We start from the raw sequence: 26,804 nt of genomic DNA on the forward strand, positions 1-26,804 counted from the left end.
ATGTGGGGCTATCCACAGCCCAGCTTCTCGCTGGGCTCAGCTCGTCCCTGCTGCTGAGCGCACAGTGTGCCGGTGTGCAGGGCCGCTGCCCGCACTGTCCCCTGTGCAAAGCTATGGTCCAGGACGCAGGCCCAACAGCCTCCGTAAGAGTAGAGACAGAAACAGCTCCAGCACTCATGGAGAGGGAAGCACTGTCTGGAGCCATGCCAGGGAGGTCAGCGCTTCAGGTGGGAAAAGCAGGCCAGGTCCCTGCGGCCTCATGTGAAAGGCAAGATGTGGCTGAGGAAAAGGAAGGAGAGACACGCTCAGTGCGATCCATTCTTCAGTTTTTTAAAACTAGTGAGCACAGATGTTTAGCAGGAGTGGCGAGCAGGCCTGTGACCCCAGCTGCTCGGGAAGCTAAAGCAGGAGATCCCGAGTCCCTGCCAGCCTCACAGGGCAACTTAGTAAGACCCTGCCTGAAAACTAAAAAATATAAAAAGGCTAAAGATGTAGTTTAGTGGCAGAGAGCCCCTGGGTTCAGTCCTCAGTACTACAGAGAGAGAGAAGAAAGAAAATCACCTATTTTGTGTGTATACATAGGTACTTAAAAAACAAAGCCTGGGGAGATGGACCCCCACCTGGAGCAGCAGACAGGGAACTGGGTACTGCACGAGTGTGTCCTGTTGGGCGTGTTACGATCACACACGCACACTCATTCCCAGGGTGGTGGCCCAGGTAACACAGGCCTGTCTGGTCCCTTCTCAAGACTGTGCTAAGGACACTACTGCGCTCGTGGGTGGGGCTCAGTCTGTGCCGACTGGGGTGGGGTCACTGGAGCCTGCACACCTTCCTCTGTCCCCGTCATCCTCCCTCCCAATTCACAAAGCTCACTCCAGATGGTGCCGCTGCCCTGCTGCCAGCTGTGGTCTGCCTGAGTCAGAACACGTGGCCATGGGAGAACCACTGTGTGCAAACACACCGAGCACCAGACGTGCCAGCTGGTGGTGCCGGAAGGCAGTGAGCATCAGCACAAGGGCAGGCCTCTCCCATTCAGGGTCTGGACAGAGAAGAGAGACCTGGCTGCCTCTGACGTCCCTCTCCAGCAGACGAGGCAGGACTCCTCAAATGATCCCATTCACTTGATCCCCCTTTCTGCTCCAAAAGACAGAGAGCCCCTCTTCCAACCAAAGCAGGTACCTCGCAGACCCCTGATACTGGAATGCACTTGTTCTCCAAGGCTTCCACGGAGTGTAAATAAACTCCTGTCAAGACCGGGGAAGGGTCTGAGATTCACCCCACTCAGAGGCCAGCATGTCTCCTGACCCTGTCATGGGTGCTGGCAGGAGCCGGGAGACGGCTGAGTCTCCATCACTCACAGCAAGACCAGTGGCCAGAACACCAGCACCCCTACACCAGCGCCCTGACCCCAGGTCCTGCAGGGCTCATAAAGAGGAACACACTACACCTGCACATGCAGAGGGTCATCCAGGGGACCCTTGAGCCCGGGGAACCCAAACCCTGATCGCAGGCGGTCAGAATGCTGGCTCTTTTCGCGGAGGCCGCCATGGTCTGCAGGGTGCTGGACAGTGGGCCTGAGTGAGATCCACTCTCTCTCCTGCAAGGCTGTAAGCAAGCCTGCCAGACCTTTTCACCAGGGGGGATGGGGGGGGGGGAGAGGCATCGTCATCTCCCAACTCCCAAGGCAATTCCGTGCAGACACCCTTGGAAAGACAATCCAGAACAATGGCCGTCAGGGCCTCCCTCCAGAGAGACACAGAAACCTGAGACGAGCTGGGGAGGTGCCACCATCACCTGCTCTGGGTCTGAAATACAAGAGAACCATGGGTCACTGCAACCAGCCCCCCAAGGTCACGCCCTGGCGTGGGCCCCCTGTGTGGGGGCCAGACCTGGCGATTCTCCCAACAAACAGAACTCACTGGAGACAAGGGTGTCCCTCTCAGGCCAGGCTACAGAGGCCAGTGTTCTCTCTGCAGCTCGTCTCCTTGCTGCCCTGATGAAGCTGGTCATGTGGAGCAGCCTCTCGAGGGACGAGGATGCCTCCGCCCTGCAGCCCCCGGTCCTGTGACCCCCCCCCCCGTCCTTGGTGTGAGTGACGAGGACTCAGTGGGCTCTGCCAGAACCACATGGGCTTACTTCTAACAGGCGGGAGACCCTGAAGCAGAGGCCCCAGCAAGGCCCTGCACAACTCCCTGGTCCAGACACACCCAAGGATTAAATGTTTCTGCCTCGGGCCACCAAGATTGGGGACAATTTGTTATACAGCGACACATAACTGATACAGTATTGAAGGTAAGAGGACAAGATGACACCACAGGGCCATGGCAGAGCTTCAGAATTTATTCTTATCTTCCTGAAATCTGGGTTTGAAGCAAAGCAAGTGGCCTCTACTTGGATAACAAGTGCCAAGGGACCTACATTTTAGTCTAACTATGGAAACCCGGGCCCCTGGATGAGGGCTCCCTTCCACACAGGAATGAAAAGGCCTAGGTCATTCCAGACCCACCGCCCTCGTCGGCACCTACCTACTGTGATAGTGAAGGGCGGCCTTTACTATTGGACCAAGGCAGGAGCCTTCCGAGCGCCCTCCACAGTGAAGTGGTCTGCGGCACACAGGGAGCCCCCAGGACACGGCTCTCCTGTTCAGCTCACTGCGTTCTCTGAGGTTCAGATGCCCCACAGCCAGGAGCCCCTGCATTCCCGGGGTGGGGGGGGGAGCATGCTGTCCCCAGAGACCCTCCCACACCGGGGACCGCTGGCTGGGGGCACCATCCATGGGAGCCGCCTGCTGACCGGGCAGCAGGACCGGGCAGGCCTGGCAGGCGCTCACACGTTCTCCTTGTCGAACTCGCACATGAAGTACATGGTGGTGTGGCAGGCCACGTCGTTCCAGCCCCCCGAGGCCACCATCTCCACACAGTCCTCCTCGTCATAGGCGTTGTTGGGCTCCCCGCTGCGCCACTTGTTGAAGGTCTGCATGGGGGACCGGTCCGAGTACACGAAGGCCCCCTCTCTCTCCAGGTCGTTGATGCCGATGAAGACGCGGGCCAGGCCCGCCTGGGCCAGGTAGGCGGCCATGAGGCCGTTGGCGGCCTCATCCTTGGGCATGCTCAGCGTGCCACCCCGGCCCTGGCAGGACAGCTGGGCGTCGGCGTACCGCTTCTCCTCCTTCACCAGCAGGTAGATCTTGCTGTCCGTCTCCCGCACACCAGCGACAGCTGCAGGGGAGGGCAGGGCTGGAAAGTGAGCACTGCATTCCCATCAACAGGCCTCAGGCTCACGGGGACCCCAGACCACACCTGGAGCCGCAGGTGGCCGGGGCTCTGCCCCCAGGGCTGGGGGAAGGGAAGCCAGGGCCCAACATACCATTTTTTATGAATTTTAACTCCGTGGTCAGCTGCGCGACCTGGTTGTCCATCTCGCCAATGGCCTTCCTCAGCTGGCTGCACTCACAGGGGATACCTGCAGGAGTCAAGCCACTGAGCAGGCGCTGGGTTTAGAAGAGGAGCACACCCCACCCCCGATATAACCGTTTCTTGGCAGACACCAGGCAGGCCTTCGAGGCCATGAGGATGACCTCCTAAAGGCAAGACCAGGTTTGCAAGTGTCGCCTGGCAGCAGGGCAGGAGGAGGAGGGGCATGGCCTCCCCAGGGAGGCTGAGGGTGGCAGTGCAGACACCAGGGCATGGGGGAAGGAGGAACGGAGCCAGCAGAGCCCAGGACTGCCACACGGTGCCTGGAAGGAGGGCAGCCAGCAGCACGGTCTACTCCAGAGCTCTGCGGGAGGTGGCTTCTGGGTGGAGCCCGTGCGTCTGGGCAGTCCCTTCTGCGTTGCTGGCACAGCTCGGGAGTGCCCTGGAGAAAGCCAGGGCTGCCACAGGCACACCTGCAGGTAGCAGGTGGGGTGGGGAGCGGGGAGGGGCCTGGGCAGGGTGCTGCTAAAGGACTCAGAGTGTCCCTCCCAGGAACAACTCTGAGGGACCCAGGCATCTCCACAGGACGGTGGGACAGATGGGAGGGGACCCAGAAGCCCCAGGTGAGGCATCCAGAGGCCTGGATGGGGAGCAGCTAGGGACCAGGAGCAGGAAGCTGGCGGGAGGCCTTCAGGACCCTCCTGCTCCACAGAGAAGGCCAAGGTGTAAATGGTGAGGGGGGGTTCACAGAGAGGAAGAGCTAGCCGCCAGGAGGCAGGAGGGGACAGGACCCAGCACAGATGGAAAAGCACCCACGGTGAAGCAGCAGCAGTAAGCGTCAGCCCTCCTCAGCCTTCCAGGTGGTGGGGAACCCTGGCTGCACGCAGCCCGGGCTGCATCCTGCTGTCCTCTCCACCTCACAGGTGAGCTAAGAGGGAGGCCTCGCACAGGGGCCTGCCGGGATGTAGCCCAGGCAGGGAGAGGGGCTGCGGCAGAGCCATGTGGCTCTGGGGGGACAGAGAATGGGCAGGAAGCTCCAGCAGGCGCTCCACAGGGCTGAATGACGTGCCCCTGAGCTTGCCCAGACATCCCTGGTGGCCCCCAAGGTGCGGACACAGGGGACTGCTGCTGGGGCGCCTGGGGCGTCAGGGTGTGCACCTCTGAGGGGGAGATCCTGGAGCACCCCGAGAGATGAAGACCCAGGAGCACAAGCTGTGGGGCGGGCAGGCCTGAGCCTGGCCATGCAGGGGTCAGAGGGACGGCAGGCCCAGGAAGGGCACCGAGACATCAGGTGAGGGACTAGTGAGAGACCACGTCCCAGTGTCATGGAGGCCCTGCCTTCCAGCCCCCGCAGTGTCACTCACGCTTCACAGTGTTAAAGTACAATTTTAATACATTTTATTAAAAATCCTTGGGCTGCTCTGGACTGGGCAAAGGGGAGGCAGGGAGGGGTCATGAGGGTAGGAAAGATGGTGGAATGAGGTGGACGTCATCACCCTAGGTACATGTGTAATTGCACAAGTGGTGCATCTTTACACCATGTACAACCCGAGAATTGAAATGTTGCACTCCACGTGTGTACAATGAATTGGAATGCATTCTGCTGTCGTGTACAACTAAGTAGAACAGATAGAAATAATAAAAAAAAAAAATCCTCAGGCCGCTATGCCATACCTGGCTCTCCGTTAGGGCCAGGGGGTCCCATATCACCAGAATCTCCTTTTTGACCTGGAAAAGAATAGCAGAGTCAAGGTCACCACTCAGAGCTGATGTGTTCCCTGAGTAAAAAGCATCCCGGTTGAACCTCTTCCTTCGGGTTTCAAGCCTGAGAGTTCCCAGACCCTCCTTTGCAGGGAAGACAGGGAGTGCCCTCTGCATGAACAGGGACGCTGTGTATGTCCTGGGGCACGAGGAGGTACAGGTGCTTGCTGTTGACTCACTCTGGAAGCCAGGGTATTCCCCGGATAACTCTGCAGGCAGCACCCACAGATCCTCAGCTCCAAGGGTGAAGGCGGCTGGCTCGGACGCCAGCTCCTTCCTGACCCTCCCCACAGCACGGAAATCCAGATACATGCAGGATGGTGGAGCTGGGGTTGGGCTTAGCAACGGTCAGGTCCAGGAAGGGAGGACACACTTATAACCTCACGCTGGAACCCAGGTCCCTCTGGCCCTCTCGGGCAGCCAGGAGCACTGGCCCAACCTCCCGTTAGGTGGGACAACCTGCGTCCTGCTCTGGCTGACTCATCCCGCAGCCTCACAAAGCCTGAGAAACCAAAGAGGGGCTGAGTGGACCGGCTTCCTGACGTGCCCGGCATTACTTCAGCGATGAAAACCTTGTGCATCACGCTTGTTGAGAGGAGTGGCTGAAAACACAAACCTGGCCTCGCACAGCTCCCTGCACCAGGGAAGGCAAACCCCTAAGTCCTGCCGCCCGTGCACACTGCCCTCCCCCTCCACCATGGGTGGAGCAGCCGCTGGCTCCATCTCTGAAAGTAGGCACTGGGGCAGAATTTACAGGCGTGATACACGGAAACTAGTAAGACCACCAGGCAAGAAAGTCCTTCTACAATTGTCCTCAGATGCTCCGAGCCTGGGAGGGAGTGGGAGGCAAGAACTGCATTAGAATACCTTTAGCACCAATGGGACCGATTTTTCCATGGCGACCCACACTGCCTTTCTGTCCTTTGTCCCCCATGTCTCCTGTAGAAAACGATAAGATCAAAGTTGGCAGATGCACAGGTGATCCAACATGCCTCCTCCTTGCCATCTCCCACTCGCACATGCACACATAGACCGAGACTGAAAAACTGCACAGCCCTTAACCTCTCCAAGGTCACACAGGTCCTCTGTGACAGTGAAGGGAAGGAGGCATGGTCTGACCTCCACCCCACACCATGGTGCTTCTCAGCTCTCACTCCCGTCCCCAGCTGAACCAGAACCACAGGACTCCAAGAACACAGAGGGGTGCTCTTGGGAACATGGGCACGGGTGCCAGGTGGCACAGCCTGGGTTCTGCCCGGCTGCATTTGAAGGAGACTCAGGAGGGGTAGGGAGCAGGAAGGAGGGCCTGGGTTGCCCCTGCACGCCTCACCATTGGGCCAGCTCCACACCAAAGTGCCTGTTCCACACTCCCTGCTGGCCCCTGCTAACAGTCACGAGCCCCTCTGCTTCTTCTCCTGTCTCCTGCAGGAGGGAACAGGGCCTGGCCTCACACCACCATGACCCTGCAGGACTTCCCTCTGGTCACTACACCAAGACTGAGAATGGCCATCTTTGCATGGCCCCAGAACAAACTCAGAGGACAGTTGCTGAATGCCAGGCTCCTCCCCTCCAGAGGCCACCTGCTCCTGCCTTTCCACAGGTGGTCACCGATGGCCAGGCAGACTGACAGCAGGCTCGGGGACTGCAGCAGGAAGCTCGGTTTCATGCTCTCATCCCCAATGTGTCTTGTGTGCCCAAGGATTCGGGATCACTCCCAACCCACGCTGTCACAGAAACAGGGAAGCTCGGGAAAAGCAGGTCCCAAGAGAAGCAGGAGGACCTGCACCCAGTCCAGCGAGCTCCGTGCAGAGATGGACTCCTGGCAGGAACTACTGCGCTGTGGCGCACATGGGCAGCTTCCAGAGCACAGAGCATGGCTCGGGTGAGCCACACTGAGTCCAGCGCTGCCGGGGGAAGGGCCAGGAGCGATGCGTTGCTCAGAGCACGTGGGCTCACATGAGCTCTCCTGTGGTTGTACAAGGTCCCTACATAGAAGTGGGCGGGGCTATGGGGCTTGACCAGGTCAGTGCCTACTTCAGGGTGGAACCAGGACAGGAACGGAGACCTGCTGATCTGAAACTCAGGGCTGCTTTCCTGCAGGGAGGGCCTGTGGATCAGTCAGAGGAATCAGGACTAGAAGGTGGGAACCCCAGCAGTCACTGGGGCCATGTGCAGCTGGGGTACCAGGGAGGGAGGGGTCTGACCAGCCCAGCATTACATTGGTGCCGCAGGTGTGTGTGCCCACACAGCACATGGAGTCTGCTGGGAAATCGGGGGACCATCAGGCAATTGCAACCCAGGAAATTAACCATGTAGAAGCTGAAGTCTCTGAGGAGCAGGAGCAAAGGGACGAGGGAAGCATCTGTCCCTGAGGCGTAGAGAACCACTGCACCACCAGGGAGTTGGGAAGAAGAGGGCGAGGTCCCACCCAGGACGCAGCTGGCCACTAAGTGAAGAGATGGGGAGGGCCAGGGACGGAGCTGGCTGGGGAGGACGGGGGCGGGGCAGGCGGACAGGTAGTGTCTAGGGGGTGGCAGGGGTCTGTGGGAGGTGGAGGGCAGGCCCTTGCGGGTGATCACGTGGGAGGGTCAGACCCTGAGGCAACAGGGACAATGAGGCCCTCCCCTGGAGGGGAAGCCCCTTCCCACACAAGCACACTCCACACGAGACCTCCCCTGCACAGAGGGGTCAATGCGCACCCATTCCACCAGCTGAAGTGCAAGGTCAGAGGCGAGCGGGCACCTGCTGCTGTAGGAAGCCCACCCCGGTCACAGAGCCAAACTTTAACAGAATCCAAGGTTGTTGCCGACACCGGGTGCCTGTCACCAGCCAGGTACTGAGCTCAGCTCCTGTCTTACAGAAGCAGGGGACTCGTCCCTGCCACGGGGCACTAGGAGATGAGGCACAGACACAGGAAACTAGATGCTGTGTGGACAGCCGCAGCCAAGCCGAAGGACACAAGGAGAGACATGAGCTCCAAGCCAAGAGCAGCAAGCACTGCCATGAGGACCTCGGGGTCCCCGGGGGCCTGCACACCACAGGTGGCAGGGCCTGTCCCAGGGTGACTCAGAGGCCTGGGCTCCGGCATTTCTAGCAAGTTTCCACGGGTGCAGATGCCACTGATCCAAGGGCCGCCCTGAAGTGCTGAGGCTTGGGGTGCAAGAAGGCTGGAGGAACAGGAGCCCCAGGAGAGGACCACAGAGGCCCAGGTCTGCACCTCAGCTCCACCACCCAGGAGCTGAGCCACCCCGGGCTCACTGCTTAGTCTCTCTGCACCTCAGTGTCCTCATCTGAAGATGGGTGTGACGAAGTATGCCGTAGCATACAGATCCCCATGACCGCCAGCCCTCCTGACGCCCAGGGCTCTGAGCCCACCACCCTGCTGCCACACACAGCCATCTAGCAACCTGCTCAGCAGCACAGGCCCTGAGCCTGGCTCAGTCCTCCCTCACCACCTGTGTGGCCTCTGTACTGCATTCCTACCTACAAACTGGGGCTGATAGCAGTTCCCCTCCTAGACTGTGGTGGGAAAATGAGAACCACAGGAAGAGCACCTGGGTGTAGCATGTGGGACAGACAGGTCGCCAGCAGCAATGACTCATCGTTGGCAGGGACTTTCAGAATCAGGACATCACCCAGGGCTGGACAGATGTGCCCCTGCGCTTTAAGGAACTGTCACGGACACCCAAGCTCGGGGGCACTGACCTAGACCCCAGCAGCTTCTCTGGGTCTCTGGCTGGGACCCTACCCAGCCTGCTCCTTGAAGTCAGCAGGTGCAGGTGAAAGGTGGCAGCAGAGCACTTGGAAGCCCAGGCGATTCTCTTCACTTGTCCATCATCCAGAGATAAATCAGTACACTCCCGGGACACAGGGCAGGACAGCACTTGCACATGGCTTTGCTGGTTTTAAGCTCACAACAGTCTCAGTCTCTGCTAAAGCTAAATTTTGTCCCTCTAAAAATTCTACGTTGAAGTCCTAAACCCCAGGGCAAACGCTTTTTTAAAAGAGGTCACTAAGGCTAAGTGAGGTCACAGGTTGAACCCTGAACTAATAGGAGGATGTGAGACATCACGGAGGCTCAGCCACGGAGGAAAGTCCATGCGAACCCAGAGAGGCAGCTGTCTGCCAGCCACAGACAAAGGACTCAGGAGAGACCAATCCTGCCAGACTTTGACCTTGGACTTCCAGGCTCCAGATTTGAAGGAAATAAATCTAGTTGAACTGCTCGTCTGTGGCATTTATTGCAGTAGCCTGAGCAGACAACACGCCATTCCTCTGCTCCAGCACAGAGGGAGCTCAGAGTATGCAGGACAACACTGGCCACACAGCAAGCTAGCCAAGACTAATGCCCAGTGGTTCCAAGTGCAGACATTGCAAGCAGACAGACCTAGATCCAAAGCCAGGTCTCTACCCACAAAGTCTTAGACAAGTGATGACACTCTTTGACCCTCAGTTTCCTCATCTGTAAACATTGTCTAATGGTATGCAGCACTTTGGGTCACTATGGACATCAGGAACAAAGAATGTCATGTGCAGAGCACAGGGTGGGCACCAAATGTCATGGATTCCACTCAGACCGAGGCAGCTTGACTCCATTTCCAGGGCTTCAAACCCCACCCTCAGCTAGGACTCCATCTCCCTGCTGGTCCACACAGAGGGCCAGCAAGACCACCCTCTGCAGGTCCAGGAACTACTGTGCCCTTGAAAACTAGGGCAGACCATCCAGTGCAGACTCATGGTCACTCAGTACTGTGGGAAGACAAACAAGGCCCTCCCAGACGCCCAAAGCAGGAAACCAGGGACTGAGAAGCCCCACAGAACCTGCCTTTCTGTGTCAGCCATGGCTGAGGACACGGGGCAGAGGCAGTGGGACAGCCCCTGGGCAGCCCTCTTTCTCCTGGCCCTTCTGGTTCCTTCTGCCTCACACCCACAGCTTAGACCTACAGACAGGAAAAGACCTGGTCACACTCACAGGAAGGACTTTGGGGGCAGGGTGGACCAGAGAGTGGACAGACTTATCAGACCATGAACAGCTACCACCTCATCCCAGTCCTGCTCTGATCTAACCAATGGAGAAGAGCTGCCACTCACCAAGCCTCTGCCGAGGGCCTCACTGGGCAATACTCACACACAGACACCCACACTGGATGTAGATGTACATGTGCACACACCTATGTACACAGTACACACGGGCACACACTGTAAACCCACACACAGACATATCTGCACACTGTGCATATATAAGCACACCCGTGTGTGCATGCACACTTGGCATACATGTATGCATAGAGACATGTGCATGCATGATACACACATATAAGCATGCATCGTGTGCACATGTCATCTTCTCCCACATGCACATGTGTGCTAGACATGTATGTGCTTGTGTGCATACACACACTGCACATATATGGGCATGTGTGCACACATACTCTGTGTGGGCATACACACACACATACAGGCATACATACACATCATCCATACAAATATGCCTATACAAATGTAACCTTATGTGATAAATATACAATCATATCTGCATGCAAGCATGTACATATACATGCACATGCACAAATACAAACGTACAAACACATGCATGCATGAGTGTATGTATATGTACATATGTGTGTAAATACAAAAAAATTCATAATATACATTTGCACACATAGACACAGACATACACACATACACTATCTGTGTGCACATAGACAGTCTATACACACATATGCTATGTGAATATACACAGACATATATACGGGTGCATACATATGCACACCAATACACATACACAAACACGTATTTAGAGACATGTGTACACATGTATGCATAAATACACACAAACATACTTGTGCACACAGGCATGCTATGCACATTTATGCATTCATACAAACATACATGCAAAAACAAATACACATACACTGTATGTACAGACACCTCACATACTCTATACAGGTACCTATGTGTGCGTCTATGCATCCATGAGCATAAAACACTATATATGCACTTACATGTGGACATAGACACACACATACCAACACAAATACTGACACATATTTGTGCAAACACACACGTGTGTCTGTACAAACATACATGCATGGCAGTACATGCCACACACATGCATGTATGGTGCACATATCACCACACGCAGAGCACAATGCATGTGCAGAGGCCTACCCTTGATCCTTACACAATCCAAGGTTGTAAAGCTCACAAGCACAGAGCTGGTTTGACCCTACACCTCCCCCTGGGCTGTTCTGGGACCTGCTGCTGCTGTGAGCTGTGAACCTGATAGGAACTTCCTGTGGTGTGGTTGTGTTGAGGAAGAGGAGAGGGTGAGGGCCGTGAGAGCCCAGAGCTTGCCAACACTCCTCTCTCTGTGGCAGCCGGACCTCTTCTATAGCAGATGGGTGTTACTGGAAAACATCCCTTGGGGGCTGACCCCGAGCAGAGCGGTGGTGTGGTTGCCCAGGAGAGTGGACCCCACAGAGAGCTCCCCACCCTCCTGCCTCCAGGAAGGTCTTCAGGCTGCTGCAGATGGCAGCCAGCTTTTGGCAAGACCCAGACACGGCTCTCCCACCGCACCCTGGCAGCACCCAGCACACGAAGAGCCTATGCCTCTGAGCTGAGGAGCAGCGCCCCAAGCGCTGGGGATATGTGCTGTGCTGTCCTCTACCCCACTCCACAAAGAAAAGCAGGGATGCCTCGAGTTGTCCAGCAGAGACCCATGTACCCGGAGCGGCAGGCAGCAGCTCACAGCAGGGTGGGCAGTGCTTATTAACTTTAATGAAGCTGTATCACACAGTCCTTTGAAGTGGAGATAGGGCAAAAAGGGCACTCAGAATCCAGCTTCCTCGGCGATTTTTAATGAAGGGTTCTGTGCGGCACAGAGGGCCCCTCGCTGGGGTGGGCCGCCCTCCTCCTTTTCCGCACACCGAGAGGGTCCCAGTTCCGTGACAAAGGAACAAGGCTGCCACTCGGCTCTTGCCACATCACGGGTCTGGGAATTAGGCACCGAGAAACTGAGATGACACACACCAGAGGTCAGTCAGCAAAGCCATCTACCCTTTCCATACTGCCTGAGGCTGGAAACTGGGTTGTTCTTGTCTCCGTGGAGAGCGAAGGACAGCAGGAGTCCTGCCCTGCCTGGCTCTTAGTTCAGAAAGGCAGGCACCAGCAGCACTTCCTCCCCAGCAGGGGCTGCCACGCGGCAGGGCAGCGGTTCCAGGCAGCCTCTCCGCAGGCCAGGCCCAGCTGGGCACAGCTTGCATCTGGTGAGCTGAGATTTCCAGACCCTGGCCCCTCCCTGTGGGCAGCCCAGCCCCACAGAAGCAGCACCCAGGCCTGTTGATGCGATACAGCAGCTTGGTGTCCTCCTGAAGCCAGAGCTGTGCTTGGGCAGGAGCGTCATCTGCTGCAGCAGAGCCCCCTCTTTGTAGCAGCAGAGAACACAGCCCAACAAGGCAACCAGAAGCCTCAGAACACAGACCTGCTCCCTGGACGCAGGTGGGGCAGCTCCCTCACCTGGGGCCGCGTCAGGCACGCAGACCTGGGACTCTCGGTGATGCTGGAATAACCACAGATGTTAAAGATTTTCAGAGATGATTTCTTCTTGAGATAGCTTTATTTTATTTATTTTATTCTTTTAGAAGGGGTTTCACTATGTTGCTTAGGCTGGTTTCTAACTCGTGGGCTCAAGAGATCCTCCTGCCTCAGCCTCCCAAGCAGCTGGGAACACAGGTGTGCACCACTGCACCAGCCCTCAAGATCTACTGCAAACAACCGAGTGCCCTCCAAATGCCAGTCCCACACTGAGCCCTGAGACCCAGAGTTGAAAGCAACAAAGTGCATCTGTCCCCAGGGACCTATAGGCTGCAAAGGCATCAGACACATAAAGGAATGCGTATGAGGTACCCCCACCTGTGGTGCTCACTGAGCAGCAGTCATGGTGTCCACTGAAGAGCACTGGTCACTAACTGGCTCACCTCCTGGCGCCACAGGAGAGGTGCCCCCACCTCCAAGCCAGGGGCAGCTGAGGGTCTCAGGCAGTTGACGTGTTTCTCAGATGGATCTCATGTCAGATGGGGGAGTGTTCCATGTGTGACCTGCCGAGCCCTAAGGTGGGAGGCCAATCCAGGCAGTGCGAGGGCCCCGGGTGAGCAGCCCCAGCCCCCTCCTCTGCAGCAGTGTCCCTCCAGCTGTTCCAAGCTACAATCACCTTCCACTGCTTTTTCAAAACAGGTTTAAAAATCACTGACACACTTATCTGTGTCTCACACTCACACTAGAGAATTCAAAGCCACCTTTTAGATCACCCCACTACCATTTAAATAACTTGATCATATATATGTAATGTCTGTTATATAAAAAATATATACACTGTGACAATTTTTTCTGTCCAAAATGTTCTACTTTGGTTGAAGTGTAATTTCTTGTATTCTACCAGAGCAGAAACAGTACCCAGAGAGATGTGCAGGTAGAGAGGTAGCAGAGAGGATTCCCCGTGGAGCAGACCAAGAAGCAAGAGAGCACTGAGGGCCATCGAGGGTCCAGGAGGCACTCGGCAGGACACGCCACGTGGGCCTGAGGCTGCACAGTGCCCTCTCAGGGGGCGAGGTGAGTGCACTGGCTGGGCCCTAGGGCTGGAGCATGAGCTAGGCCACTAGCACTGGGTACTCCAAGAGCCAGCCCGCTGCAGGGTTCTGCACAAAGTAAAGACACAGGGCTCGTAATCCTCAGCAGAGAATTCTATTTTTTTTTTTTTTTTGGAGGGGGTGGGTACCAGGAATTGAACCCAGGGGTGCTTAACCACTGAGGTACATCCCCAGCCCTTTTTTGTAGTTTATTGAGACAGAGTCTCACTGAGTTGCTTAGGGCCTTGCTAAGTTACTGAGGCTGGCTTTGAAATCTCGATCCTCCTGCCTCAGCCTCCCAAGCCACTGAGATTACAGGCATGCACCACCTCACCTGGCCAAAGAATTTTTAAAGGGGTAGGAAAGAGTCAAGTCCACACTGCAGACGCAGCTCTGGTCCCAGGAAGAAGTGGAGCAGACCTGGGATGTCCCCGAGAGATGGAGCCAGAGAACCCAGCAGGGCCCACCCCACAATGCCGCCCACAATGCCACCTGCGCCTGGTGCCTGGCACACACTGCGAGTGGCCACCTGCATTCCACAGCGGGCATGGAAGCCTCCCAGGCCCGGGGAGAGCAGCAGGGCCTGATCCTCAGCCCTGCCCACCAAGGCTGCCTGAAAAGGGAGGTGGCACAGGGCCTGCAGAGACAGGTAGCACCAGTGTCAGGACGGAGACCAGAGGTCATCTGGTCCCTGGGCTTCCAGAAAAGTGCCTGCTGCGGGGCCCAAGCGAAGGGTCCACCCTTCAGTGAGAGAGAGGAGGGGAGGGACTCTCAGGAGAACGTGCCTGAGGACCCAGGGAGGGGAGGCCACCAGCCAGAGGACATACCTGAGGGGCAGAGGGCAAGGGAGGCTGCGGAACCTCCCAGGACTCAAAGCCACGCAGACCTGAACAGAAAAGGGATTGGAAGGAGTTGAAGGCAGAGCTTGGCCGTAAGTACAGTCGTGTTACAGCAGTTAGACACACACCAGGGGTTGGAGAGAGGCAGCCTCGGGGCCACCATGAGGAGCCGGTGCTTGTTGCTGTGTCCACTCAGAAACTGCATCTAGACAGAGCTGGGAGAGTCCACTGCCTGGTGGCCCAGGACCTGCACTTATGGCCCAACAGGATCTGAGGTGAAGCAGGAGTCCAGCAGAGGTTCTTAGGGGAAGGCAGCTTCAACCCCTCGTGGAGCCTCTAAAAACTCCTGGTCTCCTTCCCAGGTCCCAGGCCGTGAGCCTGCAAAGGCTAGAGCTGTCCTTCAGCTGGGAGCCAGCTCTGGCCCTCCCTGTTGGTCTCCAGGACGCCCCTGCCGTGCTCTGGAGAGCTCAGCAGGCGCTCCACTGGCCCTCTCCTCATACACAAGCCCTCCAGAGGGCAGCCCTGGAGCTACCGAGCCAGGCCTAGAGGCCACAGCACCAGGGGCAGAGCGGAGCCTGGAGAGTGGTGGGGAAAACGACACTCTGGAAACATCCGAAGGACCCTCACATGTTCTCCCAAACTAGCAAAACTCATGGGTCACTAGTCCCCCAACCAGTATCAAAAGGAGTATCACCAGTATAAGTAGCCATCAAGAAAAAAATGACATTGGCCACAACTACAGGGAAACATTTGTCAGTGACTAAAGATTGAAGGAAGAATCCTCTTTCTACCAATGAGAGACTGAACATTTTAACTGGGAAACGGAACTGGTGTGAATAATGGCTCACAGAAGATTCAGGATGGCCAAAGGCATAACTGGTAAAATTTTATACAGCAAAAATTAAAAAAAAAAAAAAAGTCCAGGAGCCTGGCCACAGTTAATACCAAACTCAAGGATGAAAAACTGAAGGTTTTTCTCTAAGATCAAGAACAAGACAAGGGTGCCTTTGGTTGCCACATCTATTCAACATAAGCACTCTAGGTCCTGGCCAGAGCAATTAGGAAGAAAAAGAAAATTAGAAGCTTCCAAATTGGAAATAAGTAAAGTTGGCTCCGTTTGCAGATGGCACAGTCTCATAGGTAGAAAACTCTAAGACCCCACCCAAAAGGCACTCCAATAAACAAATTCAGTAAAGTTGAAAGATAAATGGGCTGGGGATGTGGCTCAAGCGGTAGCGCGCTCGCCTGGCATGCGTGCGGCCCGGGTTCGATCCTCAGCACCACATACCAACAAAGATGTTGTGTCTGCCGAGAACTAAAAATAATAAATATTTAAAAATTCTCTCTCTCTCTCTCTCTCTCTCTCTCTCTCTCTCTCTCTCTCCTCTTAAAAAAAAAACATAAAAAATAAAGTGTTGTGGAGAACAACAATTTAAAAAAAAATCTATAAGCTAATGACAAACTATCCAAAAAGCAAATTCAGGAAGCAATGTCATTTCAGTAGCAACGAGAGGAAGGAGGAACTTAGGAATGAATTCAACAAAGGAAGTGACAGATCTGGATACTGAAAACCAAGAACCATGAGACTCTGACGAAAGGAAGAGAACACAAATGAACGAAAGGAATCCTGTGTTCATGAATCGGAAGAATTCATATTCTCAAAGTGTCCAAACTGCCCTAAGCAATCTTCAGATTCAGGGCACCCCTATCAAAATTCCAATGACATGTTTCACAGAAAGAGAAAAAGCAACCCTAAAATTCACACGGAAACACAAAAAGCTACAAGATGCTAAAGCAATCTGTCTGATGGGGAGGCTGGGCTCTCCACCTGCCTGAGGGGGAGGCTAGGTTCTGCAGAGACATGGTGTGCTTCCAGGAGCAGGGACCTGAGCTCCGTGCTCTGCGTGATCCAGCAGCTGCCCCTGCAGCCTCATCTCTCTGGACTAGTTCTCCGAGTGATGCAGGGCTGGATCTATGACCCCTTCTGGAATCCCTGAGGTCATGTTTCCATCCACAGAGGGAGAAAAACAGAAGCAACCAGCAACCCAGCCTCTCTGAGCGTGCCTCACCTCAGGCTTTGCTGCTGGGCTGAAGTGCTTCTGCCACTCAAAGATTTCAGTTTGCTCTGGGCTTGGACGATCCAAGGTGCAGCATGTGGAGCAGAGCAGAGTGTAGGGCAGAGGAGCAAGTGCCTGATATTTTAGGGAGACGAGAAGGTTCCAGCCCAGCACGAGGCCCTCCAGGTGAGCCTGATCATCAACATTCAGGTCCCCTGTTCAGCTACCTTTTAAATACACGTACATGGGGGAGCGTGGTGTGCACACCTGGTGTCCCAGCTACTTAGAAGGCTGAGGAGCAGGGTCACAAGTTTGAAGCCAGACTCCATGACTTAGCGAGCCCCTGTCAAAACACATAGTAAACCGTACAGGGAATATAGCTCTATAGTGGTAGAGTGCCTCTGCGATGAGTCCCCGGTACTGCAAAAAATAAAAAAGATGGTCACAGGCTAGAGCTCAATGGTAGAGCACTTGCCTAGCAGGTGTGAAGCCCTGGATTCTATCCCAGTACTACAAAAATTAATAATAAAAATAATTCCACAACTGCAGAACATAAACATTGTTGGAAATATGGAAAATGTGAAGAAGAAAATGTAAATGTCCATAATCCTAAAACTCAAGTTATCTACTAATATTCTGGTTCTTTGGTTTCTATGCCTTCTAAAGTTTGTTAGGAAGTTCTGTGTCGGCTTTTGCTCCTTTCCAACTCACTAGAGCACATCAGGCCAGACCAGTCCTTCTTAAATGTCACTGACAAAGGGGCGGTTCAGCACATCTACCAGAACCCCCAGCGCACCTCTGATGCCACAGGTGCACGGCGAGGATTTGTCCTCGTGCTACCTCAACACATTCAGTGAAACCCACTCGGGGCTCTCCAGCAACAGATCCAGGAACTTGGGAGCCCACGGATATCAAACAAATCCACGCACACCTCACTGCCTGGCTGAGGAGCCCCGGGCACCCACACGCAGAACGGTCCCCAAGGCACTCGTCAGGAGAAAAGAGCCAAATCAGAGCCACCCTCGATCCCGCACTGCATTCCTGCTTCCTGCTCACATGTGCCTTCCCACGCACACCCAGCCCCTCTGCACGGCCATCCAGCTCTGCCACACGGTTGTTCTAGCTCCTCCACTCGCAGGATCGTTCCCTCTCGTGTGACCTGGCCTCAGCTCACTCCCACGAGGCAAGCAGAGTTCTGCCATCTGCCAGGGAAGCCGACTCCAGAGGCACCATTTGAAGCCCCAGGTCTATCCCGCCTCCTCCCTAATGCTCACACAGGATCTGGAGCACCCTCACCTGTTGGACAGGAACGGCTCAGGGAGACCAGGGCCAGCACACTGTCCAGGACGCTCTACCTCCTGGCCTGCTAGCCAGCTGCACTATTTGCAGAGGGCCTCCCTTGCTGCTCCCCAGCAGTGTGCGACATGAGGTCTCCCTCCTCTTCATCACCCACCTCCCTCCCCCCAACAGGGCCAGGGACTGCAGGTACCTTTTTCTCCCGTAGGGCCGACTCTTCCAGGCCTTCCCGGGGCGCCTTTGTCTCCCTTCTCTCCCACGTCCCCTGTGGAAGAAGTCACATCTGTTTAGCAACTGATCTGGCCGGGACCCCAGGTGCTGTGTGGATGGGTGCACCTGCTATGCCCCTCTCCACCCCGCCCACCCTCCCCAAGTCTCAGTGCCCCCGTCTGTCCCCGAGGCTCTAGGCCTTGCGCTACCATCCTAGATGACTCTGTCCACCCTTCAGATGCCCCTCAGACGTTCCCTCTGAACTGACTCCCAGTTCATCCTTGGGGGGCCCCATCCTAACACTAAGGAGAAGAGAGGAAGCCGCTCACTGCCCCACAGGGCCCCCGGGAAGCCACTGGGTCATGGGATGTGCTGAACACCACCTCTTCTCCCTGAGCACGAGCCCCATGTAACACACACTGCTGAGTGGGGTGGACACCTGGGCCAGGGGGCACGGCCATCCCATTCCAGTGTTCAGACACCAGTAAGGAGACAGACGTGAGCAACTAGAGGAGACGCCTGCCAGACAGGGACAGAGAGGTGCACAGAGGGGCTGGGGCCACGGAAGACAGGGACTCCCCTCCCAATCTCACCCTTACCAAGATCATCTGCCTAAGACAAAAACCATATTACGTCTTTCCCTTCTCAAAAGGCACACAGAGCTGACTTTAGTCACCAACCATGTCCAGACCTCAGACTTATTCCCTACCTCTGGCTCATCAACACACCAGGCTCCACCTCTCACCTGGCCCTCCCGCGGCTTCTCTGACCTGTTAGCCTGACCTCTCTCTCTCCCAGCATGCTGGGACCCTGTTGCAAATGTACAGCTTTTTTGTGACCTCACCTCCTTACCTGTTCCACCAGTGCTGCTAGGAACAGAGAGAGAGGGTGCGTGTGTGTGTGAACACTTCTGCACAGTGCAAGCCACCATTCAAGTACACTAATCCTCTGTGATTCTCCACACACCCTTTGACTTGGTGAAAGGCTTAACTGAGATTATCGACCCCCCAATGAAATCCCCAAAACTGACCATCTGGCCTAACCGAGGGGACATTCATTTTAAATTTGATTAAACAAGAAGAAAAGCAAAGTGAGAGACATCAAGAAGGAGAGACAGACCTGAGACCTCCCAAGGTCGCCCTGGCCTACAGCAACAGGCACTGGCTACCTGCTGAAAGCCCCTGGCCTACTGTAGGTTTGGCACCTGGCCCCATTCATGCACGGCCCTCAGTCTCTGGGTAATTCTCAAATTCTCGCTTACCTTTTTAAAAAGAAAGAAATGCACCAGCAGCAGTTCTCAGAGAAACTTTGACAACCCAGCAAGAGATGTCAACCAGCAGGGTGCGCACAGCGTGGACATCTGCCCGGCGCCGGAGGAGGACCAGCCAGCAAGGGCGCAGTGGGCGACAGACTCCCCCGTGCGCCAGTGCCCAGCACCTGGCCAAGACAGCAGAGGAGCAGCGTCCCACCATAGGAGTCAGTAGGGAAGGGAGCACCCGAGTCCTGTGCAGGGAGCGCCCTTGGAGAAGAAGCCACCAAGGCAGGCTGAAGGGCCAGCCACGAGGACCTCGCCACGAGGCAGAGAGCACGCGAAGGACTCTACTGCGCAGCACTGAGATAAGCCACCGGGAAGCTTCACTGGTGTTCATTTGAGCCAAGTTGAGGAAAAATCTAATAAATGCTAATGTCCACCCTACAGGAGGACAGAAGGAGCCAGTGGACATTTGAAGGCCTAGTGACTGCGACTTCCAACATTAAGGAAGGACATGATGGAACATGAGGAAAAGGCCCCCTGAGACCCGCATGGGGAACGTCACCCAGACATCGCAGGTGGCAGGCAGAACGTCTGTCACTACCCAACGTCTGCAAGCTACCCAAGAGGAAAGCTCTTCGGGCCTGTGTGCGTGCGAATGAGAATCAGACTGACAGGAGCGCTCGCTAGCAACCCAGGAAACAGAGAAGGAGCAACAGCATCAACACAGGGACATGTGTGGGCCAGGACACCGGCCACCTCTCTGAGAGACGCTTTAAGGTGAAGCTGCTGAACAAGCTGGACGTGGCCAAGCAGAGCAAGAGAGGCATTCTGAGGAGAGGGACAGGGCACTGCAGCTGGTCAGGTGAGCCAGGAGGCTGGAGGGAGAGGCTGGAGCAGCGGCCAGCCCTGAGATGTACCCACAAGGACTGGGACAGCATGGTCACCCACACAGCAGGGCAGTGCACCATGGCAGAAGTCCAGCAGAGACGATCAGACTGGACGAGGGTGGGTGCTTGCATGGCCTGTGCCACAGCCTTGCCCCTCCTCTCCACTGGGCTGAAAGCTCCGTGACGGTGTACCCCGAATCTCCTGGCTGACCAGGAAGCCCCTGCTCTAATGTGGACCCGGCTCACATGGCATTTCCACCGCTGCAGCTTGGAGCCAGCCACGGGCAAGCACAGAGTGGTGCACAACTCTAGACCAGCTCCTCGCTACCCGGCCCACGTGCTGCCAGTCTCGATACCCCTCTGAGGACAACTGGGTCATTTATGTCACCTGTAGGCACTTATTTCTGATGGGCAGATGTCTTTTCATCTACACCTCCAAAGAGAAATCTGACAGTTACAGTATCTTTCTTCTTTTTATTGCCAGAAAAACTGACTATTTTAAAAAATGGTCGGCGTTAAAAACTACCGACAAAAAGACTCTGATTGGGTTAGAATGTAGTCAGTGGCAAAGCTCCTGACTCCCACCACAGAGCCCTGGGTTCAATTCCCAGCTCCAAAAAGAAAAGATTAAAAAAAAAAAAGACTTTGATGTTTTAAAATTAAGCAGAAAATACACAGACTATAGTTTGCAACCAACATGTAAGAAACACCTTAAAAACGAGTGGCACTGGGCTGGGGCTGGGGCTCAGAGGCAGAGCGCTTGCCTAGCATGTGTGAGGCACTGGGTTTGATCCTCAGCACCGCATAAAAATAAATAAATAAGTGGACAGCACCATGTCAGGACTGGTAGGCTTCCCTCACACACTGCGGCTTGACCCAGAGTCAGGGAGACGCAGTGGGTGGCTCTGCAGCCTCTCAGAGCTGGGCACATGGCACACAGACCCGGCCATCTGTTCCCAGGCCTGCGCTCACCCAAGATGTCCAAGCAGAGCTCATGCAAACACACCCACCACAGTGGGACTCACGGCCCAGAAGCAGACCCAACAGAGGCCCCCAACTGGAGGGACGAGCAGGGTGCTGTGCCGTGTGTGACAGGCTCCCCCAGGGTCCTTGGCTCATCTCCACCATCAGAAATGGAAAAGCAAAACCACAATGTGGTTAGCCGTCTGTACCTCCCTAAACTCCTAAGGACAGTGCTGCAGGCTGAAGGGACACTGGACTCAGGGAGCTGGTGCCCAGGCAATGGACCAGTGGATGGGTTTCCGTGTGACCCACAGTAGTGTCATAAATACACACAGATGCATTTGAACAGACGCAGCCCTGTTTCAAAACAGCACCCCATAAAGGACGGCGACAGGACCTGGGCTAGCACTGAGTTTCCACCCAGCAGTGACCTGCCGCACGGACAGCTGGAAATAGACAGAAGAGCCCAGGGTGGCCTGCAATTGAGAACCACGCTGACCAACATCAAGCAGCTCCCACCCTCCGAAGCGCTCCAGGGTTTCAACGTCTCCTCTTCCACGCAGGAATGTGGTGTAGCATTTCGTAAAGATACGGGTCCTCTTAGACACCACGTAGGGGGACCAAGTTATCGTGCAGAGCTCTAAGGACAAGGCTCATCTCTGCCGGGGGTCAGAGTTTCAACTCCCCGCTCCTGCTCCACCACTGACGTGTCTCCTCTCGGAGAAACGGAAAAAAGGGGCAGGGTTCCACCCGCCCTCGCCTCCTGCACGTCCTACGAAGGTTTGCCCACATTGCACTTGGGCCTTTTTTGCACTAGAAAGATCCACAACATGAGATACTTAGATACATAGTTGCTGCCAGCTGAGGAGGGCCCGGACGTTCAGGTCAATACTGGCTCCTAACCCTGAACCAGCCCGTCTGCGAGGGTCATGAGCAGGAGAGGCATGGCCCCAGAGCCACTGCCTGGGCCAGCAAAGCAAGAGTCCGGCAGGACCCAGCTAGCTTGGCCACCCTCGTTTTGAGAGATTACTGTCAATTGATTCGTAATTAATCTGATAAAACCTGTAAGAACGACCCTGCCCTTTGTCACTTCTGAGCAGCAGTCTCCCTGATTCCCATACGTAACAAGAACCTCACTGTTAGGATGATTATTATGCACCAATGTTAAAAAGTTTTAAAATAAACATTTTTGAAATACATGTTTCCCCACCTACAGCAAGGTCTTTAACTATTAAGGAAAGTCCATCTCTCTCTAAATGCAGACACAGTGGACTATCAACAGATGCATTTTGTTGAACACAGTCAAGGGGCCGCCTGGTGTATGTGCTGAGAAGATTCGACAACCACAGGTGGACCTGCAAAGTCCCAGGAGCCCAAGGCAAGGAGGGCATGTGCCAGGTCTCACAGACAGGCCCCTTCCTCCACCAAGAGGCCCTGCTCTTCTCTCCAGCCCTGAGCCAAGCCCTGCAAGATTCTCAGTAAATTCCGTCTCATGAACCAGCGGCCACCGTGTTCCTATTTCCCCTTAAAAGCAAGAGCTGTATTGTGTTTAAATAGTCTCCCTTCATGGACCACCATGATTTCTGACTCATCAGTTTTGACAAACACCATCAGGCTCCACCGTCCCTCCCCATGCTCCCCTCTGACTTGCTGATCTTCACAAGACACGTGATGCAGGGAGACCTCTTACCTCCCTTGACAGTTGCAAGCTACCATCTAGAAGCCGGGCAGCAGGGGCTGGGCCCTCTGGTCACTGCATCCCTGTCCAGGAACAGGAAACCCACACAGCACAGGGCTCAGTGCAGAGGGGCTGGGGCTGGAGGCCACTTCTCCCTCCTCTCCAGGCGCTGTGTGTGTGAGCATCACTCTCCACAGGGCCTGTGAGTCCTGGTCCAGGTAAGACACCCAGAGAAGAGTGGCATTCGCCCACTTGCTGACGTGTGCTGAGCATATCGTGGGCCGTCCCGGACTGGGGGGGTAACCCCTGCCCCCCGCCCCTGTGTGTGAGGATCAGGAGGGTGCTGTCTCAAGGCCAGGGCCTTCTCTCCTGACGCCAGTCTGTCTGCTCATGGTTCACAAAAACTTACATGAACCCTGAGCTTTTATGGCTTGGAAACCTGGAACTTGCTTCCCTCTGCACTCTCCCTGCCGCCCCATCGAAACACCGCAACCATGGAAGTCTTTGATTCTGCTTTAGCCAGCACACCCAGTATCACAGAGCACTCCTGGCCACATCCACTGTCAGAGGATCAGGTTTCCAAGGGCCTGAGTAGCTGTGTCACAACATTCCTGCAGTGGACATCCCCTTGGCCTTGAGAGATGACAGGGTTGGTCTCAGGAAGCGAGGATTTACACCCCGGATGCAGAGGGTGGGCTCCAGCGCACGCGGCTTGCACATTCCACACGCTTGGCCACCCAGGAGCAAGTCTCTCCACCCGTCCGATGAGCAGCCCTTCAGGGCAGGATCCGGGTCTGAGCACTGGTAGGACCCTGCTCAGAACCTACCCGCCCACTATGGCGCTCAGTAGGTTGACAGGCTGCAGAGGGACGGGTTTGCTGACCCCACGGGCAGCACGGGGCCTTACAGCTTTGCCAGCTCATCACTGACCCCACACTGGGTTCAAGTGCAGACAAACCATGATGGAGGAGGTGCCACTCTGCCCAGGAGGTGAGCTGGCCAGAAAGAGAGGAAAGACCTGGCTGGCCACCTGTCCAGGACGGTCCATGCCGAGCACCACCCATGTCCACAAGGCCAAGGGAAGGAGCACAGGCCACCACCAAGGCTGGCTTCTAAAGCGCCTGGCTCAGAACTGCCCCGAGAAGTGCATCCCAGCTGGGAGACCCGGTGCTGATGCTGCCTTCCTGTGCATGCAGAGCCAGGGCTGCTGCATGCAGGGAGCTTGCAGGCTCAGAACCACGCCGTGGTGACGGCTCAGCGTGCTTCCTTCCGGCTTTCCTCAATAGTGGCATATGTCTTTATGTTTTAAAAGAAATTAGGGACCACGGTATTTTACACTCTGCTCTCCTGTCCAGCCTTAGCTGCACCGCACCTTCCTGTAACTGTCAGGACCGTTTGAAGTGTCCTCCTACCTGCTCCCTTGGTCTGTTACCAGAGACTTGGTCCAGGTGGAGCCGCGCGTTAGGAGGCGGGAAATGAACTGCAGTCCAGATCTGGCTGCCGACTGTCTACCCTGTGGGGGGGCATGGAGTCCTGCCACGGCCACGCACAGGAACCCTCACCACAAACCCTGCGGAAGGGAGGCTGGGATCCCACGGCTGGAGAGGCCCGGCCAGGGAGGAGAGGCAGCCTGTCACCCTGCAGCGTGCGTGAGGTGCATGTGGGCCGTCTCCCCCAGCAGCCTTCTTCTCCACCTGCACTTATGAGAAGGGACAGCCAGACAGGTGACAGTTCCTCATGACAGAACAGAAAATCACCTGGAAGGAGCCTGGAGCCCATGCCCACTGTCCTGAAGGACACAACAGACATGGTAGAGCCAACCAGCACTCTGGAGTCCCACATGGTGGATGGGGACGTGACCTCCACAGTCACGTTTCCCAATTTAAACTTGAAGTTTCCACACACAGACACATTCACACGCCCTCAAAGTCAGGGCCCCAAACCAGTTCCCAGAACTCGGCCTCCAGGTGGCTCAGGGACCCCTGCAGCATCTGGTTATTGGAGAACCCCAAGACGGCTCCCTGGGCAGAGCCTAGCTGCTGTCTTCCAGGCCTGGGATCAGAGGTGATGTCCTAAAGGCCCTAGAGAGGGCACCAGGACAGCACGGCACACTGGCCGCCACAGCCTGACCTGGTGCAAGGCGCAGAGGCCTGGGATTGTCCTAACCCGGCGTCCTCATAAGGGTCTGGCAGCTCCAGGCTGCGAGGATCCACCTTAACAGCTCAACACAAAGAGCAGCCCAGGCAGAGGCTGGCTCCAGGGCCCACAGCCCAGGCTGCCCATGTAGGGAGGAGCAGGAGGCAAAACTGGATCTGGGGTGTGAAAAGTGGCTGTAACCGCCCTCTCCTCCCAGGCCAGGGCCCAGCACCGCGCCCCTCACTCAGGAGGGCAGCTCACGTGGCCCTGTGTGCCCGCTTGACCCTGTTCTGCTGGCTCCACTGGGCACTCAGGCAGCTGCGCCCGCAGCTCCTCCCACCCCACACGGCTCCAGGGTCTCTGGCCCAAGACGTTCCCAAGTGGATATTCCACTGGAAGGCACGAGAGCTGGTGCCCCCAGGACATTCCTCAGGCCATGGCTCGCCCCAGGCCTGGAAGCAACAAAGAAAGTTCTCATTTTTAAAAGGAAGAACCGTCTGGAGGCAGAGTGGGAGCTCACTGCGGGACCTTGGGCAGAACAGTTCATGCCGAGCGCCACCCCATGTCTGCAAGGCCAAGGGAAGGAGCACAGGCCACCACCAAGGCTGGCTTCTAAAGCGCCTGGCTCAGAACTGCGTCTGCGCCTCCAGCTCCCTCGTTTGTCCAAAAGACCAATGAGATCCTCCCGGGCTGAGTCCAAGCCGGTGCCCCGACCCGGGGATCCCAGGGGAAGGCTGAGCTGCACACAGACTGCTGACCCCAGAGTCCCACCATTCCTCTGTTGAAGAAGATCTGACACCCCGTGACCCAACCTGGGTGACCCGGGGGAAGCCAAGGTACAACAAGGAGCAGCCACGCCTGGCTGTCCCTGGAACCGGAGTCAGGCTCAGGGTTTCTGCTGTAAGACAGATGCTGCAGGGTCCCTGAGCCACCTGGAGGCCACTGTGGTGCCAGAGCCCCAGACACAGGACCAGTTGTTACTTTTTTTTTCTTTTTTGGTACCGGGAATTGAACTCAGGGACACTGGACCACCAAGCCATATCTTAGCCCTATTTTGTCTTTTCTTTACAGACAGGGTCTCACTGAGTTGCTTAGTGCCTCGCTTTTGCTAGGGCTGGCTTTGAACTTGCAATGCTCCTGCCTCAGCCTCCTGAGCTGCTGGTATTATAGGCGTGCGCCACCGCGCCCAGCCAGCTGTTACCTTTGAGGCCTGGGACGAGAATCTGCACAGAGCAGGCGTCATCCACCGTCTGCTGAGGACATCCAGATGGCAGCAGCAACAGGAAGGCCAGGCCAGTCAGCGTGCCCGCAAGAGCCAGGTCCCTCTTCATCATGAGCACAGGCAGGACATTGACCTGACGGAAGGAAGGCACAAACAGTGAGGGACTCCAGAGCGCGGGGGTGACTGAGCAAAGCGGGCCTCGACCAGCCCACCCTGTCCTTCCCCTCCAGGATCTGGAGCCTCGCTTACTGGCTGGGCCACGAGCTGACCTCAAGCCCCAGTCAGGCAGGACACTCGCAGTCCTCCTGCCCTGAGCCTGTGAAGGCTGAGCGTATCCACAGTCACTGCTGGGATGAGCTGCCCAGCACAAGGCCTGCCCCAGGACCCCATGTGATCCTCAGAAAAGACTCGGGCACAGAGGACAGGTGGCACAGACGGAGGCCCCCCACAGAGCTGGGGC

The 26,804-nt window shown here is 56.0% G+C and overlaps 1 protein-coding gene across 3 annotated transcripts; it reads right to left on the reverse strand.

Moving 5' to 3' along the window:
• Positions 1–2,319: 2,319 nt before the first annotated feature.
• COLEC11 (collectin subfamily member 11) lies at positions 2,320–26,465 on the reverse strand (the record flags this gene model as incomplete). Of its 3 annotated transcripts, none has more annotated exons than XM_081264942.1 (6): positions 2,320–3,236; positions 3,367–3,462; positions 5,088–5,141; positions 6,042–6,113; positions 18,187–18,258; positions 26,324–26,465. In XM_081264942.1, 6 exons carry the CDS (start codon positions 26,454–26,456, stop codon positions 2,827–2,829), a joined length of 837 nt encoding a protein of 278 aa, XP_081121068.1. In that variant the 3' UTR covers positions 2,320–2,826. The 3 variants fall into 3 exon arrangements, with proteins under 3 accessions (XP_081121068.1, XP_081121066.1, XP_081121067.1); XM_081264940.1 differs by having other exon boundaries at positions 2,320–3,218; positions 26,324–26,456; XM_081264941.1 differs by lacking the exon at positions 6,042–6,113 and having other exon boundaries at positions 2,320–3,218; positions 26,324–26,453.
• Positions 26,466–26,804: the final 339 nt, after the last annotated feature.

Source organism: Spermophilus citellus (genome assembly GCF_964194105.1).
Source record: "Spermophilus citellus genome assembly, chromosome: 13".
In the NCBI taxonomy this organism is placed as follows: Eukaryota; Metazoa; Chordata; class Mammalia; order Rodentia; family Sciuridae; genus Spermophilus; species Spermophilus citellus.